Below are 22,051 nucleotides of genomic sequence, written 5' to 3' on the forward strand. Positions count from 1 at the left end.
GGGGCTGATTGATGGGTGGCAGTGACAGGGGGTGATTGATGGGTGGCAGTGACAGGGGGTGATTGATGGGTGATTGACAGGTGATCAGTGGGTTATTACAGGGAAGCACAGATGTAAATATTGCACTGGCGAATTGATAAGGGGGGGGTCTGAGGGCAATCTGAGCGTGTAGGCGGGTGATTGGGTGCCCGCAAGGGGCAGATTAGGGTCTGATCTGATGGGTAACAGTGACAGGTGGTGATAGGGGGTGATTGATGGGTGATTGATGGGTAATTAGTGGGTGTTTAGAGGAGAGAATAGATGTAAACACTGCGCTTGGGTGGTGATCTGATGTCGGATCTGCGGGCGATCTATTGCTGTGGGTGGGTGATCAGATTGCCCGCAAGGGGCAGGTTAGGGGCTGATTGATGGGTGGCAGTGACAGGGGGTGATTGATGGGTGATTGACAGGTGATTGACAGGTGATCAGGGGGGATAGATGCATACAGTACACAGGGGGGGGGGTTCTGGGGAGAATCTGAGGGGTAAAGGGGTGATCAGGAGGGGGTGGGGGCAGGGGGGGGGGTAAAAAAAAATAGCGTTGACAGATAGTGACAGGGAGTGATTGATGGGTGATTAGGGGGGTGATTGGGTGTAAACATGGGTCTGGGGGGTGAGCAGGGGGGGTCCTCAGGGGTGCTGTGGGCGATCTGGGGCGGGGAGGGGGAAATCAGTGTGCTTGGGTGCAGACTAGGATGGCTGCAGCCTGCCCTGGTGGTCCCTCGGACACTGGGACCACCAGGGCAGGAGGCAGCCTGTATAATACACTTTGTAAACATTACAAAGTGTATTATAAACTTTGTATGCGGCGATCGTCTATTTAACATCCCGCCGGCGATTCCGTATGGCCGGTGGGATGTTGCGGCGGGTGAGAGGCGGAGGATCGCGTCACGGATGACGCGATCGCTCCGCCCATGCCCCTACAAGGACCGCCGCCATTTGTCTATACGGCGGTCCTTGCGGGGTCCACTTCCCGGCCGCCATTTGTCAATACGGCGGTCGGGAAGTGGTTAAAGGGAATCTAAACCTGAGAGGGATATGGATGTTTCCTTTTAAACCATACCAGTTGCCTGGACCTGCTGAGCTCTTTGCTGCAACAGTGGCTGAATCACACCCTGAAACAAGCATGCAGCTAATCCAGTCTGACTTCAGTCAGAGCACCTGATCTGCATGCTTGTTCAGGGGCTATGGCTAAAGTATTAGAGACACAGCAGGAGAGTCAGGCAATTGGTATTGTTTTAAAAGGAAAAATCCACATCCTTCTCAGTTTAGGTTCCCTTTAAGTGATTTAAAGATTTCCTGTCACCTCCCATCTTGTGTCAATGGCAACATCATGTAAAATAATCTCTCTAGAGTGGACAAACCGGTCCTAATCTGTTATTAAAGAGAACCCGAGGTGGGAATTACTTTTACTATTGGGGCACAGAGGCTGGTTGTGCGCACTAAGACCAGCCTCTGTTGCCCCATCGTGTGCCTCCATGTCCCCCCTGCTCGCCGCTATACCCCCCGCATTGCTGGCTGTGTCGCCAGCTCAATGTTTACCTTGCGCTGTCAGTCAGCGCCGCTCCCCCGCCTCCTCCGCATCGGCGCCACCCGCCGCGTCACTTCCCTCCTATCAGCGGGAGGGAAGGGACACGGGCGGGTGCGCCGATGCGGAGGAGGCAGGGGAGCAGCGCTGACTGACAGCGCAAGGTAAACATTGAGCTGGCGACACGCTGCGTGTCGCCAGCAATGCGGGGGGTATAGCGGCGAGCAGGGGGGACATGGAGGCACACGATGGGGCAACAGAGGCTGGTCTTAGTGCGCACAACCAGCCTCTGTGCCCCAATAGTAAAAGTAATTCCCACCTCGGGTTCTCTTTAATGTTATTGTTACCATTATTCTTATAAGGTTTTTCTACAAATTTCAAGTTAATAACTTCCAAGCATAAGTACTAAATATGAGGCAAGAGAAAAGTACATGTCCAAATGAACTTGTATTTTAAGAGGTTGGGGACACCAGATACAATAGGTACAGAGGCTGCACAGGAACATCAGGAAGCAGTGTTAATCACCTATTTTACATACATGTGATAAAGGGAGTAGCCAGGCTAATAGTATTAGGAAAGTAGAGTTCCAGAGCAGGGCTTTGGAGTCTGTACAAAAAACTCGAACTCCTCAGTTTGACATCTCCGACCTCAGGAACCCAAAATTGCTCCAGCTCTGACACTTGGACTCCACATCCCTAGCAGGGCTATGGAGTGGGTGAAAAAAATCATCTGACTCCGACTCCCATTCCTCAGATTTTAACCACTTGAGGACCGTAGTCTTACACCCCCCCCCTAATGACCAGGCTATACCAGTGGGGGCTGGGGAGTGTCCCCCCTCCACGGTGGCCATGCTCTCCCCTCTTGCTGCAACCCCTCTAGCCCCCCTAAACGGTCCCGGGGCGGGGGTCCATCCAAATTTTGCAGGGGGGCCCAGTGATTTCTAGTTACGCCTCTAGTACTGACACCTTTCCTAAATGTATAATTTAAATGAATCTGTGTTGGCCAGATGCAGATCGTGTTATGAATTTCATCAGCCTTATAAACTGCACATCCTAACAGAAAGTATTGATTAGACAGGTCCTCTCACTACACAGCTAACTTTACCCCGTCAAATAGACTCTACACAGTCTGTCAATGTTTGTTTTCCTGGCTGTGTGGGGCTTGCATAATGCAGATAGCTTCTGTTATAGTCTGTAATGCTTCTCACATATCAGAACTTAGGCCTAGTGCACACCAGAGCGGTTCGGCTGCGTTTTTTGCGATCCGCTTGCGGCTGCGGATACACTTGGGTAATGTATTTCAATGGGCTGGTGCACACCAGAGCGGGAGGCGTTTCCCGACTCCCGGGCTGCTGCAGATTTTGGATTGCGGAGGCGTTTCTGCCTCAATGTTAAGTATAGGAAAAACGCAAACCGCTCTAAAAAACGGCACTTCAGAGCGGTTTGCCAGGCGGTTTTTGTTACAGTAGCTGTTCAGTAACAGCTTTACTGTAACAATACATGAAATCTACTACACTAAAAACGCTTCACAAAAACGCAAAATGCTAGCTGAAACGCTGCAGAAAAAGAAGAAAAAGCGTTTTAAAATCAGCTAGCATTTTGCGGATCTGCTAGCGGTTTTTGGTGTGCACTAGGCCATACAGTATACTGTATTGGGGAACACAACGGCTGTTGCCTTTTAGGTTGTAGAGCTTCTTTCACCACTAATCAGTTGGAAATGGGAGTGTCCAAGATGGCCAACAACTATACAATCCGGTGAATGCGTGGAAATGATCGTTTGCGACCACTAACAGAGGAAAATCTCCTAACCAATCCGATCTGATTAATGAAGTCAATCCGATTTTCGGATCAATCCTGTCAATCTGATCGGATTGATTAGGATATTTTTGTCTGTTAGTGGTCGTAAACGATCGTTCAGCAAATTGTATCATTAGTGGCCAAGTGCTAATGATAGCATTTTTTTTTTTCCAAATCTCAGGGCCAGTTCACACGGGTTCTTGTAGAATGTTTACCGCCAGCCGCGCTGCTCATTGTTACAGCACTTCCCATTCAAATGAATGGGCAGCTTCAGTACAGGTGTTGACCATTCTATGCATATACGCCGTGTTCGGATCACAATGTTTCCTGTCTTACTTGCCATGGTCCTGTGTCCTCCTGCGGGGGTGAAAAACGCTGAATGTAAAGACGCGAAATGCTTTTTTTTTTTTTTTTTGCACGTTTGCAGAAAAGCATTTATTCGAGACACGACTAGAAGCCCATGTGAACCAACCCTAACCAAAGCTGTGTAGTAGAATGGCAAACTGAGTGAATATACTTTGAATACTCTAGGTCTAGGTAGTCCCTTATATAGAAATGGTAAGATTGGACGAAAAAAATAGTTTCATTGGTGGGCATCTTTTTCCTCTAAAATTACTATTATTCATTCTGTACTAAATTTCCTTCCTTTTTTTTTTTTTTTTTTTCGGGTACTAAAAACTTTTTTTTTTTCTTCACAGGAGTTGCAGACTTTGTAACCTTTCCATTGTTGTGATTTTAGTAAGACTGCAAGATGTGCCGCGTTTCTGACTGTGTCCTCCTAAAGAGAATGTTTCTGATCAGAACTATGATGAATATCGGCCATTTTTGGCAGGAGTTATACTGGAACTGTGATAGCTGACAACTGCACTTGTGCGGCAACAAATCCCTAATTGCAGTCGTCATGTAACAAGCTGCAAATACAAGCTTGACCAGTTCATATAACCTGAAAATGAGTGTCAGTAGACTGATCAACATAAGTAAAGGGTTTATAGGCCTCTTTTCTGAATCGACAAATATTGTAATGCTTTTTGCAAACACTGGTTCTGTATTGTGTTGTATAAGCACACACATAGATGGCTCTCAATGCACAGACTGCCTGATGCCCAATCTTAGTCTAGCTCACTAGAACGCATACTCTCTAGACTACTAATTCATCTCACTTAAAATGGATTGTCATCTATAGCTTTCCTTTCCCTTTTATTGAGCTATTGAGCACTATTATCCGTGGCAGAATATGAAATGTTGTCTTGAAAGCCTTACAAAGCTGTACATAAAGCTTCAGAAAGCTGCACATATCTTAGCATCTGTTTCTCTGCTATCCCTGCCATCTTCACTGGGTTTGGGGAGAAGTGTTGGGAGTACATGTACAATCTTTCCAGGAACTCTGATCATTTTAAAACCTGTACAGCAGAAATACATTCAAATGTATAATGTAACTTTGCATACTGCAGATCCACAGCACTAACAATGCTCAAAGACTCACTTTTTTTAAACACGCAGTTCAGTTTACTGGATGGAGAGGAAATTGGTGAACCAGCAAACCCGGGATGAAATTTATAAAGGTTATGTAGTAGTTGGTGAAGATGTGCAACTCTCTTCTGGCTTATATTGAATTATAGTCAGGATTTTTGAGAGATTACTAAACTAGGGAACTTGTTTTTAATAAATCCAGACTGTCTTGGATGTATGTTGTGGGTATGTACATGTAACAGCACTAACACAATTCTAATTCACTGTCCTTTTAGTAATCCTACAGTATATGATCCAAGCATGTGTAGGAAACGTTTTGCCACTTTGAAGCAAATAATAAAATAAAAACAACTTGTTGATTTTCTGAATTATTTTTGTTGTCCAACTGTAAAATGCACCTGAGGTGATGAAACATTTTTTAAAATATACCATCTTGGTGTTCTAAAGTCTCTTCAGACCCCTCCAGACTACTTCATTCATCTGGCCTCTCTTCAGAGAGCTGAATAGTCTCTAGAACACTGAGGTAAATATAAATATTAAAAACTATTTTTCACCTTGCGGTTACTTTAATCTAGCTCAAATTAATCCTGGTTAGTCACTTGCTGTATGACCTTTTGTTAGAATCCCTGAGTAGGGATGGTCTGTGCAATAATTGTTGTAAATTCCCTACATTTTTTTTCTGTATTTCAGAGGTAAGAAAAGTGCAAGGGGTCCCAGGGACTTTTAAAAGTTCAGATAGTCTTAGGCTGGGCTCATACAGAGAAAAAAAAACTGTTTTCCAGTCAGGAACCTTACTATATCCTGTGCTGTTTGCTGATGTTTATTTTGCTTTAAAGCCCTGTTACTATAATCACGGTTTACTTATAAAGTGCCAACGCATTACAGGCGTTATGTTTAAGTATCAGGGCTAGTGCTGACTGGTTCATCATCGCCCTGTGTCTGTTTGTACACACCCCTCATCCCCTCCCCACTGTTCTTTTATATAACAAGTAGTGTCTGTGTGGCCTTCTGGGGTATACATTATTCCAGCCATTTTATTTGATGTATATGTATGCTTGGAATTGATTTTGCACTTGTACTGTATGTACTGATGTATGTTGTAAAATAAGCACACAATATGAATACAAATGAACTGTTATATTTGAATGTTATATAGAAAAGATTAGTTACAATTACAGACATTGCACAAATTCAATGACAAATATATTTTCAAAGCACACTGCTTCGTGTGGATTTTGTATAAATAAAGTAACTTAAACTACAAATGTCTTTAAATAGTGTTTAACTCTTTACATAAAGTCAGGCTTATATATAGCTGAAGCCATGTGTACTACACAGCTCCACATACTACGTACATGTTCTATACATTCTTTTATCTACATACAACTACAAATATTTACGATCTGTTATACCATGCAATAATCTTACAATTTCTATGCTGCAAGATGCAATGGCTTTGGGCTTTCCTTAGCTTTTGTTAAATCAAATATATATGACAAAGTTAATTATGGAAGACATGACATATAAGTTATTGTGTAGTATAAACAGTTGGCATGGACATCTCCTGCTTGATGATTGTATGGTGCCCTCAGTCAGAATCATCACTGCTGAAGTAGGAGCTATCGCAGCACTCTGCTGTGTACAGGAATTTGTGTACGTTGGGGTTGAGTCGGGGTACCCAGTGTCTTGGCACCAAGTACGTTGAGAGATTGAAGAGATCTACAAACACTTTGTATCGGTCACTGTTTGAGAGAAAGGAAGAAGCAAAACAGAAAGGAAAAACCTGCCGATTAGAGTCTATTTGTTCAATCAGTTTAACTTATACCAATAAAACTATGTACGGCCCAGTGCACACCAAAAACCTCTAGCAGATCTGCAAAACGCTAGAGGTTTTTGAAGCCGATTTCACAGCGATTCTAAGCATGTTTAGAGAGATTTTCTAAACATGTCTAGCGGTTTTGGGAGAGTTCTTGTGTAGCAGATTTCATATATTGTTACAGTAAAGCTGTTACTGAACAGCTTCTGTAACAAAAAAAAGCAAAAACCCAATCGAGAGCCCCAATCGTGTGTTAATGATGATAAAGGAATGCCAATGTAGCAGCAATAAGAAACATTCACTCATCCACCAGGTGGATAACAATAATTGCAATGGAAACCGAGGCGCCAGCAGAGTAAAAATTGATCATAGGTAGAAACAGATAAAAGATTGGGGGCAAGGGTGGACTTACCTCCCCAAAACCAAACACAACCACTATGTATGGTTTAAACAAGATTTAATTCGTACTCCATGTTTCGCGGGTCTCTAGCCTGCTTCCTCAGGCAATAATAAAGATAGGAGTAACTCAGAAGTTGTGTAGCCAAGTACAGAGGCGCTGTATTTGGCTACACAACTTCTGAGTTACTCCAATTTTTATTATTGCCTGAGGAAGCGGGCTAGAGACCTGCGAAACGCGTTGAATTTGTTCTGGAGTACTTGTTTAAACCATACATAGTAGTTGTGTTTGGTTTTGGGGAGGTAAGTCCACCCTTGCCCAAAGACCCCCCCCCCCCCCCCCCGCTAATCTGTTTTTACCTATGATAAATTTTTACTCTGCTGGCGCCTCTGTTTACATTGCAAGCTACTGTAACAAACGCCTGGAAAACTGCTCTGATCTAGCGTTTTCCGAGCAGTTTGAGCTTTGCCTATACTTTACATTTGAGGCAGAAAGGCATCTGCAAACAGCAAAAATGCTGCAGGAGCCACGTATGCGGTTTGCTAAAAACCCCAAACCGCTGATGTGCACCATACCATTGAGATACATTAGCCAAGCATTTTCACAAGCGGCAGCGGTTTTGAAAACGCTACCAAAAACGCATCGTGTGCACCAGGTCTACCTTGCCATTCTTTTCAAAGCTGCGGTGTAAGATTAAATTGTTAAATACTGTACATTTTATGGTTTAAGAAACGGTCTAGACTTTCGTGAAGGGCTTGCTTTTGAGGAATTTCATGGCATACCCCTACTCTGGGAGTTGTGCAATGGTTAAAGTGTAAGAGGCAGCTGCGTCTTTTGTAGACGCTGTCAAATGTTTTTCTGCTACCGAGCAGAAAAGCATTAGTCAACCTCAGGTTGCGCTTCCCATGGTTCAATTGTTGCAAGGCATTTTGACTCCCGCAGGGGAATACTAATGCGCCGAGCAGAAATGCTCAAAATGAGAGAACGGGATCGAGTGCATCGGTTGTGTGAATGATGGGGAAACTACAGTACCAACATTTAAAAAGCACTGATCGTTGCCAAACTGCCTGTAATGAAATGCGGCGGATCCTTGTAAAACGCATCAAGCTACTGCATGCATTTTATTTTTGCTCAATAAATGTAACTTGCCTTTTCGCAATAGCCTGTGATTTACTAATATCCTGATCTGTCCAGTGACACTAAACAAATTTTCCTTGTTTTTAGGTCATGTTAAAACATAACTTTAACCACTTAAGGACTGCAGTCATAAAACCCCTTAAGGACCAGAGCCTTTTTTTCCATTCGGACCACTGCAGCTTTCACGGTTTATTGCTCAGTCATACAACCTACCACCTAAATGAATTTTACCTCCTTTTCTTGTCACTAATACAGCTTTCTTTCGGTGCTATTTGATTGCTGCTGCGAGTTTTACTTTTTATTATATTCATCAAAAAAGACATGAATTTTGTCAAAAAAATGACTTTTTTAACTTTCTGTGCTGACATTTTTCAAATAAAGTAAAATTTCCTATACATTTGAGCGCGAAAGTTATTCTGCTACATGTCTTTGATAAAAAAAAAAAACATTCAGTGTATATTTATTGGATTGGGTAAAAGTTATAGCGTTTACAAACTATGGTGCCAAAAGTGAATTTTCCTATTTTCAAGCATCTCTGACTTTTCTGCGCACCTGTCAGGTTTCATGAGGGGCTAAAATTCCAGGATAGTACAAATCCCCCCCAAATGACCCCATTTTGGAAAGAAGACATCCCAAAGTATTCAGTGAGAGGCATGGTGAGTTCATAGAAGATTTTATTTTTTGTCACAAGTTAGCGGAAAATGACACTTTGTAACAAAAAAAAAAAAAAAAAAAAGTTTCCATTTCTTCTAACTTGCGACAAAAAAAAAATGAAATCTGCCACGGACTCACTATGCTACTCTCTGAATACCTTGAAGTGACTACTTTCCAAAATGGGGTCATTTGTGGGGTGTGTTCACTGTCCTGGCATTTTGGGGGGTGCCTAATTGTAAGCACCCCTGTAAAGCCTAAAGATGCTCATTGGACTTTGGGCCCCTTAGCGCAGTTAGGCTGCAAAAAAGTGCCACACATGTGGTATTGCCGTACTCAGGAGAAGTAGTATAATGTGTTTTGGGGTGTATTTTTACACATACCCATGCTGGGTGGGAGAAATATCTCCGTAAATGACAATTGTTTTATTTTTTTTACACACAATTGTCAATTTATAGAGATATTTCTCCCACTCAGCATGGGTATGTGGAAAAATACACCCCAAAACACATTATACTACTTCTCCTGAGTACGGCGATACCACATGTGTGGCACTTTTTTGCACCCTAACTGCGCTAAGGGGCCCAAAGTACAATGAGTACCTTTAGGATTTCACAGGTCATTTTGAGAAATTTCGTTTCAAGACTGCTCCTCACGGTTTAGGGCCCCTAAAATGCCAGGACAGTATAGGAATCCCACAAATTACCCCATTTTAGAAAGAAGACACCCCAAGGTATTCCATTAGGAGGATGGTGAGTTCATAGAAGATTTTTTTTTTTTGTCACAAGTTAGCGGAAATTGATTTGAATTGTTTTTTTTCACAAAGTGTCATTTTCTGCTAACTTGTGACAAAAATAAAATCTTCTATGAACTCACCATACTCCTAACGGAATACCTTGGGGTGTCTTCTTTCTAAAATGGGGTCATTTGTGGGGTTCCTATACTGCCCTGGCATTTTAGGGGCCCTAAACCGTGAGGAGTAGTCTTGAAACCAAATGTCGCAAAATGACCTGTGAAATCCTAAAGGTACTCATTGGACTTTGGGCCCCTTAGCGCACTTAGGGTGCAAGAAAGTGCCACACATGTGGTACCGCCGTACTCAGGAGAAGTAGTATAATGTGTTTTGGGGTGTATTTTTACACATACAGATGCTAGGTGGGAGAAATATCTCTGTAAATGACAATTATTTGATTTTTTTTACACACAATTGTCCATTTACAGAGAGATTTCTCCCACCCAGCATGGGTATGTATAAAAATACACCTCAAAACACATTATACTACTTCTTCTGAGTACGACGATACCACATGTGTGACACTTTTTTGCAACCTAGGTGCGCTAAGGGGCCTAACGTCCTATTCACAGGTCATTTTGAGGCATTTGGATTCTAGACTACTCCTCACGGTTTAGGGCCCCTAAAATGCCAGGGCAGTATAGGAACCTCACAAGTGACCCCATTTTAGAAAGAAGACACCCCAAGGTATTCCGTTAGGGGTATGGTGAGTTCATAGAAGATTTTTTTTTTGTCACAAGTTAGCGGAAAATGACACTTTGTGAAAAAAAAACAATACATATCAATTTCCGCTAACTTGTGACAAAAAATAAAATCTTCTATGAACTCACCATACTCCTAACGGAATACCTTGGGGTGTCTTCTTTCTAGAATGGGGTCATTTGTGGGGTTCCAATACTGCCCTGGCATTTTAGGGGCCCTAAACCGTGAGGAGTAGTCTTGAACCCAAATGTCTCAAAATGACCTGTGAAATCCTAAAGGTACTCATTGGACTTTGGGCCCCTTAGCACAGTTAGGCTGCAAAAAAGTGTCACACGTGGTATCGCCGTACTCAGAAGAAGTAGTATAATGTGTTTTGTGGTGTATTTTTACATATAACCATGCTGGGTGGGAGAAATATCTCTGTAAATGACACATTTTTGATTTTTTTTACACACAATTGTCCATTTACAGAGAGATTTCTCCCACCCAGCATGGGTATGTGTAAAAATACACCACAAAACACATTATACTACTTCTCCTGAGTATGGCGATACTACATGTGTGACACTTTTTTGCAGCCTAGGTGCGCTAAGGGGCCCAACGTCCTATTCACAGGTCATTTTGAGGCATTTGTTTTCTAGACTACTCCCTACGGTTTAGGGCCCCTAAAATGCCAGGGCAGTATAGGAACCCCACAAGTGACCCCATTTTAGAAAGACGACACCCCAAGGTATTCCGTTAGGGGTATGGTGCGTTCATAGAAGATTTTATTTTTTGTCACAAGTTAGTGAAAAATGACACTTTGTGAAAAAAACAATAAAAATCCAATTTCCGCTAACTTTTGACAAAAAATAAAATCTTCTATGAACTCATCATACACCTAACAGAATACCTTGGGGTGTCTTCTTTCTAAAATGGGGTCACTTGTGGGGTTCCTATACTGCCCTGGCATTTTACGGGCCCAAAACTGTGAGTAGTCTGGAAACCAAATTTCTCAAAATGACTGTTCAGGGGTATAAGCATCTGCAAATTTTGATGACAGGTGGTCTATGAGGGGGCAAATTTTGTGGAAACGGTCATAAGCAGGGTGGCCTCTTAGATGACAGGATGAATTGGGCCTGATCTGATGGATAGGAGTGCTAGGGGGGTGACAGGAGGTGATTGATGGGTGTCTCAGGGGGCGGTTAGAGGGGAAAATAGATGCAATCAATGCACTGGGGAGGTGATCGGAAGGGGGTCTGAGGGGGATCTGAGGGTTTGGCCGAGTGATCAGGGCCCACACGGGGCAAATTAGGGCCTGATCTGATGGGTAGGTGTGCTAGGGGGTGACAGGAGGTGATTTATGGGTGTCTCAAGGTGTGATTAGAGGGGGGAAATAGATGCAAGCAATGCACTAGCGAGGTGATCAGGGCTGGGGTCTGAGGGCGTTCTGAGGTGTGGGCGGGTGATTGGGTGCCCGCAAGGGGCAGATTAGGGTCTAATCTGATGGGTAACAGTGATAGGGGGTGATTGATGGGTAATTAGTGGGTGTTTAGAGGAGAGAAGAGATGTAAACACTGCACTTGGGAGGTGATCTGATGTCGGATCTGCGGGCGATCTATTGGTGTGGGTGGGTGATCAGATTGCCCGCAAGGGGCAGGTTAGGGGCTGATTGATGGGTGGCAGTGACAGGGGGTGATTGATGGGTGGCAGTGACAGGGGGTGATTGATGGGTGATTGACAGGTGATCAGTGGGTTATTACAGGGAATAACAGATGTAAATATTGCACTGGCGAATTGATAAGGGGGGGGTCTGAGGGCAATCTGAGCGTGTGGGCGGGTGATTGGGTGCCCGCAAGGGGCAGATTAGGGTCTAATCTGATGGGTAACAGTGACAGGTGGTGATAGGGGGTGATTGATGGGTAATTAGTGGGTGTTTAGAGGAGAGAATAGATGTAAACGATGGATTTGGGAGGTGATCTGATGTCGGATCTGCGGGCGATCTATTGGTGTGGGTGGGTGATCAGATTGCCCGCAAGGGGCAGGTTAGGGGCTGATTGATGGGTGGCAGTGACAGGGGGTGATTGATGGGTGGCAGTGACAGGGGGTGATTGACAGGTGATCAGTGGGTTATTACAGGGAAGAACGGATGTAAATAATGCACTGGCGAATCGATAAGGGGGGGGGGGGTTGAGGGCAATCTGAGCGTGTGGGCGGGCGATTGGGTGCCCGCAAGGGTCTAATCTGATGGGTAACAGTGACAGGTGGTGATAGGGGGTGATTGATGGGTGATTGATGGGTAATTAGTGGGTGTTTAGAGGAGAGAATAGATGTAAACGATGGATTTGGGAGGTGATCTGATGTCGGATCTGCGGGCGATCTATTGGTGTGGGTGGGTGATCAGATTGCCCGCAAGGGGCAGGTTAGGGGCTGATTGATGGGTGGCAGTGACAGGGGGTGATTGACGGGTGATTGATGGGTGATTGACGGGTGATTGACAGGTGATCAGGGGGGATAGATGCATACAGTACACAGGGGGGGGAGGGTCTGGGGGGGTCTGGGGAGAATCTGAGGGGTGGGGGGGGTGATCAGGAGGGAGCAGGGGGCAGTTTAGGGACTAAAAAAAAAAATAGCGTTGACAGATAGTGACAGGGAGTGATGGATGGGTGATTAGGGGGGTGATTGTGTGCAAATGGTGGTCTGGGGGGTGGGCAGGGGGGGGTCTGAGGGGTACTGTGGGCGATCAGGGGGCAGGGGGGGGCAGATCAGTGTGTTTGGGTGCAGACTAGGGTGGCTGCAGCCTGCCCTGGTGGTCCCTCGGACACTGGGACCACCAGGGCAGGAGGCAGCCTGTATAATACACTTTGTAAACATTACAAAGCGTATTATACGCTTCCTATCCGGGGATCGTCGGGTTAACAACCCGCCGGCGCTTCCGATTGGCCGGCGGGTTGACGTCGCGGGTGGGCGGAGCCTATTGCCGGTGGATGCGCGCGCATCCCAGCGCGCGATCCCCGGCCAGAGAGTGCCCCAGGACCTGACGCCAATCTGCGTTACGTGGTCCTGGGGCTGCCACTTTGCCGCCGCCAATATGAAGTAGGCGGTCGGCAAGTGGTTAATAAATTACATCTGATAAAATAGAACAATGTACAGATAGACTGTCAATTACTTGTATATCTCCTTTTTACTTTTAAACTCTGGGTCTACAGTGAGCTATAATGGAGTATCTCCACCCCTGAGTTCAACTATACAAGTAATTGACAGTCTATCTGTACATTGTTCTATTTTATCAGATGTAATTTATTAAAAGTTATGTTTTAATATGACCTATAAACAAGGAAAATTTGTTTAATGTGTATGGTAATCTGGTTTTGTGATTACTGTCCAGAGACACCTCTGGAGAGCTACCAGGTTCCATATTGGATCCCTGGACGGTGCTATCACACTGACAAGGATGATTGAGGGAAGATCAACAGTGGTTTATCCATCAATACACTTGTATGCTGAACTGTCAATATTGCCATTTTCAGCTACCTAATGAAGTGAGCTGCTCTCTGCATAGAGCCGAGGATCTAATTTATACTTTTAAACACAAGCTCTTCCTTCATTACTTTTTTCCTTTATAATAGGGAAATCTGTCAGCGCAGCAGTTTTAAGCTACCATGTAAAGGTGTGTACACATGCACAGTAAGGGCCCGTTTCAACTGGAGCGGTTTTCGCTCCAAATCCGCAAAGGAAACTGGCGCCGCCGGCCGAATCGCTTACCCTAGTGATTCGACTGACACTGCCCAGTTTTCGCGCGGGAGGCTGCGAATCCCATATCCGTGTATGGCACTGCTTCTAGGATTCGCCTGTGTTCCTGCAGACCCGGAAGTGCCGCCGCGCGTCTCAGCTAGTGGAACTGGGCCCTCACAGTCACACTAAATGATCATGTGTTGAGCTTTAGAGCGACAGTTTGAGGCATGAATGCTACACAGGTGATGGTGCAGCACTTTTCCAGAGTATTGGATTGCTAAACAACTTCAAGAAGCAGCTTTATACACACACTACAGTCTCCTACGGGATGCTCCTAAACCCATGTCTCAACCAAAGATAGTCTTGCAAGTGTACAAAGTTAAGATGTTCGCAATAAAAACTAACATGAGTTGTTTTATTCTTTGCAAAACAAATCCACATGCAGTAGTTCATTCTTGATGTCTGATTGTGTGCTATTAATATTGGGGGATTCCTAAGGTGACCTCACATAATACAATAAAATGATCTGATTTTACGGCAATCCGATAAAACAATTGGTTGTCCCAAGAAATCAAGCAGCTTTTTTTTTTTTTTATTTGATCTAAGGCGAGCTAGTGGTGGATTTTTTTTTTCTGATCAATTTTTATGAGAATTGAGTGGTGTAGGGTAGATTGTCAATTTCTAAATATAAATAAATATATAATTTTCTCATCGTTTTTAATCTTTTTTTTTATAATTGGGGAAAAATTAAACATCGGTGTGCTACATTGGTCAGATTTTTAAACGTTACAATCAATCAGAAAAATTGAAAAGAAATTTCAATTGTACCGAGTTTGGCCACCTGTAAGTGGGTCAAAAGCCATACAATCTTGATTGTACAATCTTTTCACCTCCATAAAGCATGACATCTTACCTATAGTATCTGTTAAAATTTTTCTGTCTATTTATATATTTATTGTATTTATAAAGCGCCAACATATTACTCAGCGCTGATATTGGTCCTTATACTGTATTATACAGATGTGGCAAGGTGGTACAATGAAGATGTATAGTTGGCAGCTTCATTGTATGCGCTTTTCTAGTTCTTTTTATTTATGCTATTTACCACTACCTGGTAAGTGTAAAGCTTGCATGTACATGGTTAGATTCACACATTCTCACACAGTAAAATATTGCAGTACGTATAAAGCCATCTCACCTGACCGTTGAGCGTAAATATTGGTAACCAGATGAGCCACCTGTTCCAGATTTGCTGCCGATCATTCTGTGCACCATACACACATGATTATCTGAGGAAGGACATGGTAGATGTCAGTATGTAGCTGTGTAAAGATTTCCTGTTAAAATTATCTGGACAAAACTATAGCACTTGTGGTTCTTCCATTAGGCTGGTTTCACACCAGGACGTTGCGTTTTAGGGGACGTTATGGTCGCATAACGTGCCCCCAACGCAACGCCTGGTGCTCTCTGATGTGGACGTCCGAGTGAGCCGCGTTGTGCAGCTCACTCTGGAGTCCGTGATGCGCACTCTTGGACGCATGCGGCAACACGTGGTCCCGCCCGGCCAATCGCCGCACAGAGCGGCCGCTCCAGGAAGTAAACACTGCACGTCACTGAGTGCAGTGAATATTAATTAGCCATGTGCTTGGCTGCTCTCTGCTCCTCCACAACATTACTGCGCATGTCCAAGCAGTCTAACGCGGCTCTGCCGCTTACAAAGTACTGCATGCAGTACGTTGTGTAATGGCGCAGCGTTACTGTGTAACGCAACGTGGGCACTGTGAACGGCCCATTGATTTTTCATTGCTGTGCGGTGGAGTGCGTTACAGGCTGCTCTAACGTGTGCCTGTAACGTCCCTCTGTGAAACCAGCCTTAATCAGCCAGCACATGGGTTGCATCCCAAAAATCATGTGCAATTAAACCCTGAGCTGTGTCCTAAAAAAAGAAAACGGGACTTACCTGGGGCATCCTCCAGCCCACCGTAGCCCACAAGCTCCTCCGGCATCCTCCTGGCCCCCTCCGTGATCCCGATGGCGGCTCCAGGTGGCACGATTTTCTAAAGAATGAAGTGGCATGCGCAGGACTCTTACGGCAGCCGGTGTGATGACGTGACTGGTATGCAGTGTGGGGTCAAGCACGTGTGATTTCACCCAAAGTTGGCGCATTACCGGAGCAGCCAGCAAGACCGCAGAGAGGGCCAGGAGGATGCCGGGAACCTTGAGGGCTACGGTGGGCTGGAGGAAGCCCCGGGTAAGTCCTGTTTTCTTTTTTTCAGGACACAGCATAAGTACAAAGTACACCTTTCAGTTCCCGACAAAAGGTGAAGGTGTCCATTAGCGGTACAATATTTTCCTCAGATGTGATCTTTCGATCAGATTTTTACAATCAAATTGTAAAGAAATCCATGCAGTATGTGGAGAAAGTCAATGTAAAAAAAAATATAAAGAACTTCGTCATTCGGGATGTTGGATTTTGCATTGATGGTGAAGAGAGAAAGTCCAGTTTATGCGAATGATCAGTAATTGCTTTCTCATTACTTTCAATACCGCAAATCTAATCGGATAATCGATCTGATGAACATATTTTATCGTTAATGGGCATCTTTTGTTCAGTGTAGCCTCAGTCCTTGTGTCAATGTTTACATAAAACCCCAGTCATCATAGTTGGGCTGGGAAGTCTCTAAAGTGAAATGATGGGTGTAGCAGTTAATTGCTACAGCAATGCTCATTTCATTATTAATATTATTGATATATAAAGGCCAACATATTCCGTGGCACTGTATAAAGTATGAAAAACAAACGTGGAGTACATAATACAGATAATGGTATACACCAAATATGGCACTGGTACAAAATACAGAAATGGTAATTACAGTGACAGATGTAACCTGATGAATTAAATGTTTAACAGATTGCAAGATCTATTATCTAGCCAGGAGTACTACTTGATCAGTGGTTGAAGGGTGTGTGGCCTAAGTTAGATTGCATGCTTGTTGGAAAAAGTGAGTTTTTAGGGAGCGTTTAAAGATTTCACAGGTTGGTGAGTGACAGATGTGTTGTTGAAGAGCATTCCAGAGGATGGGTGAAGCTGAAGCAAATAAGAAATCTTGTATATGTGAATGTGAGGAGGTGATTCTAGAGGACAGAAGAAGGTTGTGTGCAGGTCTGAGATTGCGGTTGGGTTGGTATCTGGAAACGTGAGAAAATGTACAGAGGAGAGAGACTGGAGAGCTTTTTAGGTTAGCGTTTAGCTCTTGAAATGTATCCTCTCCCTAATTCTAAGGACTTTCAGATAATCCAGTTCCCATTACTAGGTGATAGAAGCACATATCATTTGCCACTCTAACTCTTCCCTTTTCAAAACCATATTTGATGTACCATAAAAAAAAGATATCCTGCTGAAAACAAAATGACTAGTCTTACATTGCTTATCCTGATACACATACAGCAGTGAAACATAACATCAGGTGAATGTAATGAACAACCTACATCTCCATTTGGTCATCAGTATATCGATATCCATGAGAGATGTGAGCATTTGGAATGGGACTTGGAAGCGTGGTTCCTCCCTAACAAAACAGAATGATATTATCAGCAATAGTAATAAGATGTCATTACGTCACACAGGTATCAGCAGCACTAACATTTCTAGCTTACCTGTAAAAGTAGATCATCAAAGCTCCCTTCAAAGCTTTATATGATAATCGTCTGTCCCCTGTAAAACAATTTGGTGCTTTACAAGATTATCTATTTTATAACACTTCATACATTTACTGACATGTTTTAAACAGTGATGTCATTTTTATTTCAAAATTTAACTATAGTCTTTTTAAACACTTTTAAACAAACAAACGGTTTGTGTTTCACTCTATTACTGTAACATAACAATACATTTGCTGTTTTTTTGTTTGTTTTGTTTTTAGCATGGCAGTGCAATTATAATATGCCTCAACATAGAACCCTGAAGCCCATTGCAAGCAATCATGTTCACCTTTCCTTGGTTGGAGACATCAAAGCTATTTTTTGTTTAGCAGTGGGCCTGATTGTCCTGGTTCATGGCAAACAAAACTGGATTGAACGTGGAGTATCCTCACAGATTTTTTCATTGATAGTAATGGTGAAGTAGGGCTATGCTTTTTTAATATTTGATGCAGCTGTTCCAGAGAAACTACCTTTGGAAAAGTAAGTCACATGAGTGGAGGTTTCTTTCTCTGCATAGAACTATCCAGTGACTCCTCCCTCTGCTCTCTCCTGTAAAGGACAGGGAGGAGTTGGCCTGGGTCAGCTCTGTGTTGATAGTGAAGACTGACTGGTGTACCCTCCTAGTTCCTCCGGGACTGTGGGTGATGAGTGGATAAGGAGAGGACTTTTGAACAGAAATAGACTGCTGTTTACTCTACAGTGTAGAGTCTAGAGCAGGCATGGGCAAACGTGGCCCTCCAGCTGTTAAGGAACTACAAGTCCCACAATGCATTGCAGGAGTCTTACAGCAACAGTCATGACTCAAAGGCAAATGCATTGTGGGACTTGTAGTTCCTTAACAGATGGATGGCCAAGTTTGCCCATGCCTGGTCTAGAGTGTAGAGTCTACACTAACTGCAGCAGACATTGGTACAGGAAGCCACCATTGCAAACCAGACAGGTAAATAAAAAAATGCAGAATTTGTTTTTTTTGTGCAACGGACGAGTATTTGTGCACTGTATACTATGATCTATTCCACAAAATAAGCACTTCTAAAAGCATGAGCTTGAACTAGAAGATGTATTCCACAAAATAAGCATTTATAAAAGCATAAGCTTGAATAAGAGGTTTAAAAGCTGATATGTGATTGGTCAGATGTTCTATCTAGTATACCTCCTGTTTACTCTGCACTGGTCCTCATAAATAATTTCTACTATTTGCTAACTAGTAACTAACTAGTGATGAATCTGCCATGATACAGGCAATGCATCCATTCTTTGCCCTTAACAGGAGTTAAGATTTTATGTTAATGTTATCATAATTTATGCAGCTTGGAATAGGACCAATGAAATACAGCAACTGCATAAAATTTGTATTTACGGTTTATGAGTATCTCATTGCCCATCATTTTTTGAAAGACCTAACATTCAGGAAGCCAATACTTGTAATAAATATATCCGTGCTCATGACAGTTCCACTATTACCTTTCAAAGCTGAACCTCCTTCTTCTCAAGATAGAATGCCAGTCAAACCCAACATTCACCCTTATTACAAGGTTGGTTTATAATAAGGGTGAATGTTGGGTTTGACCAGCATTCTATTTTATTCTATTTGTGTTTATTTAAACCATACATGTCAAACTCCAGTCTGCTGGCCGAATCTGGACCTCAGAGCCATTCCAATTGGCCCCCAAGTGGTTTCCCTACTTTGCATTTTGTTTGTCCCACTCTAGACCACAAGGGAAGCTATATTGTGAGTGAAGCCAGTGAAGGCACTCTAGATCACCAGGGAAGCCATATGGGGAAGGAGGGGAAAGCACTAAACACTGTATAAGGGAGGGTGGGAGCCACTAGACACCAGGGAACTGTATAAGGGAGAGAAGGAGGGTGGAGGACCACTAGGCCACCAGGGAACTGTATAGGGGTTGGAGAGGAGCTATTAGACACCAGGGAACTTTAGAAGGGAAGAATGTGGCCAGTAGACTATGAGGTTGGCCCACAACTAGGTCCCAGTGTTCAGTATCGGCCTACTTTCCTACTTTGTATTTGAGTTTGACATCCCTGATTTAAAAACATTTATAAAGCTTCTTTATAAAGCTTCAGTACCTTTACTAACAAGATGTTCATGACGCTTCTCATCAAATAAAGCTGTAAAGAGTTCTTTTTGTTTCTGTAGCTCTGCCAGCTTTTCCTCTTTGTCCTCTGAATCAGGTTTACCCTTAAGAAGAATGTATATTTTGAATTATTAAAATTTGCACCAAGTATAGTTTGCTTAATATGTACTATTCATATGGTTACAATTAATTAATGTTGCAGTGCATTGGAATTATATTTAGAACATTTGTATACCCTACACAGAAATATGCGCCCTAGTGTGCTTAGTATCAGGATGTGAGAACAGGCCATATGCAGAGAATGGGTGTAATGACATGACTCTAAATGGATCTTAAAGGACAAATGTGACCACAAAAAAGTTAGATACTCAACTTAGAGGAGGGAAGACTCTGGATCCCTTACAGCCTCCACATTCCTTTCTGCGTCCCCTCCTTCCAGCATTTGACTTTAAAGAGACCCTGTACTGAAAAAAAAAAGTCACCTGGGGGGTACTTACCTCGGGAGGTGGAAGCCTTAGGGTCCCAATTAGGCTTCCTACTCCCCTGTAGCTGCAGGCATGCAGGCAATCCAGTGCTGTCTCCCCGAAGTCTCCGGTAATCCAGACTCGACAAGCTAGACAAGCTAAATTTATTTACCTTCACTGGCTCCAGTGGGTGGCACTGTTGCGGCTCTCAGCACAGAAATAGAAGGAAATAGACGAACTGTGTCGGGTCCGCTCTACTACGCAGGTGCAGGAGACTTGCGCCTGCGCAGCAGAACAGGCCAACAGCGATCAGCTATTTCCGCCTATCTCCGAGGGGAGAGCCGATACTGCGCCTGCGCTGGAGCCGGGAAGGTAAATATTTACATCCCCGCTGTTTGGAGGGGCACAGCGAGACCGCCGTAGGACACAGGAGGACGGGGGGGGGGGGGGGGAAGCCTAGATAGGATCCGGTCGCTTCCGCCACCTGAGGTGAGTACCCCCCAGGGGAACTTTTCTCGTTACAGGTTTTCTTTAATGTTGAAGTGGCCTTCGGGTTTCTCGGATGGCCATAGAAGTACTCAGGTCACTGAGTTCTTCAGAAGATGAACAGCTTTATACTGCACATGCTCGAGCGCAGTACGTAGCCATTCGTTTTCTGAAGAAACCCTAAGACGCATCAGGTGGGAAATAAGGCTCTAAAGGTGCATACACACATCCAATTTTGATTGGTCAGTCAATTACCAATTTTACCACCTCCATGAACTATGAGGGCCAACAGATATTGAATACTATGAACAGATTGTGCGGGTATGCTCTCATACTACATGGAAGTGGTAAAATTGGCCAATCATTGCCCAATGAAAAGTGGATGTGTGTATGCAACTTTAGAGCCTTTAGATCCATAGCCTTTTCTCCTCTTAGGTGAGTATCTAACTTTTTTGTTTTAGTAGGTTACAACTGTCCTTTAAGTTATAAATATGAAAGTTGTCCTACCTGGGGGGGTATGCATATCCCAACTGTAGTGTGACGTTTTGGCATACATAAATCTACAGTGGCAATTTGATTTTGGTAGTTTTAATAGACAAGACTCAAGTGAGAAATTAAATCTATGTCCAATGTCCCATCTTCAAACAGACTATTATGTCCCCATGCTGTAAAATGACTGGCTGTCAATCCAAGACGTACCTTTGTTTGTTGACACTCTTCCTCTAATCCTTGGAATATATTGGCCTGCAACTTTCCCCAGAAATTAAATCCTGTTTCTTCCAGTCCAGGCGTGCGTTCAAGCCAAGCCTTAAATGAAATAATGGGATACATATTGTGATCATTGAGGTTTCTTTATAAATGTTACATCAAAAGAAATTATAACTATATGTAAATTGTGCAGATCATCCAGGTGGAGACCCAGGTCTTTCTTTGCACATGGTTCATACTTAGTCCATCAGGAATCTGAACTTTACTGGTTTGACTCTCTGGGACATTCAAAGGACAATTGAAGTGATAAGAATATGGAGGCTGCCATATTTATTTCCTTTTAAACAATACCAATTGCCTGGCAGCCCTGCTGATCTATTTGGCTGCAGTAGTGTCTGAATTGCACCAGAAACAAGCATGCAGCTAATCTTGTCAGATCTGACAGTAATGTCAGAAACACCTGATCTGCATATGCTTGTTCAGGGTCTATGGCTAAAAGCATTAGAGGCAGATGATTAGCAGGATAGTCAGCCAACTGGTATTGCTTAAAAGGAAA

The 22,051-nt window shown here is 43.5% G+C and overlaps 2 protein-coding genes across 2 annotated transcripts in view; one reads left to right on the plus strand and one right to left on the minus strand.

Moving 5' to 3' along the window:
- CTSO (cathepsin O) overlaps positions 1-5,191 on the plus strand; it is a 46,950-nt gene extending 41,759 nt beyond the window's left edge. Inside the window, exon 8 of the mRNA XM_068278880.1 lies at positions 4,061-5,191. Coding sequence (XP_068134981.1) covers positions 4,061-4,095 — 35 coding nt within the window. The 3' untranslated portion in view covers positions 4,096-5,191. The remainder of the gene's footprint in view (positions 1-4,060) is intronic.
- A 763-nt stretch (positions 5,192-5,954) lies between these two features.
- The window catches only part of TDO2 (tryptophan 2,3-dioxygenase), a 36,702-nt gene continuing 20,605 nt past the window's right edge, over positions 5,955-22,051 (minus strand). Inside the window, exons 7-12 of the mRNA XM_068278879.1 lie at positions 21,487-21,594; positions 19,830-19,941; positions 17,700-17,757; positions 17,532-17,611; positions 15,241-15,331; positions 5,955-6,574 (exon numbers count right to left, since the gene is read on the minus strand). Of these exons, the coding sequence (XP_068134980.1) occupies positions 6,421-6,574; positions 15,241-15,331; positions 17,532-17,611; positions 17,700-17,757; positions 19,830-19,941; positions 21,487-21,594 (603 nt within the window). The 3' untranslated portion in view covers positions 5,955-6,420. The remainder of the gene's footprint in view (positions 6,575-15,240; positions 15,332-17,531; positions 17,612-17,699; positions 17,758-19,829; positions 19,942-21,486; positions 21,595-22,051) is intronic.

This window comes from Hyperolius riggenbachi, chromosome 1 (assembly GCF_040937935.1).
Source record: "Hyperolius riggenbachi isolate aHypRig1 chromosome 1, aHypRig1.pri, whole genome shotgun sequence".
NCBI classification, from domain to species: Eukaryota; Metazoa; Chordata; class Amphibia; order Anura; family Hyperoliidae; genus Hyperolius; species Hyperolius riggenbachi.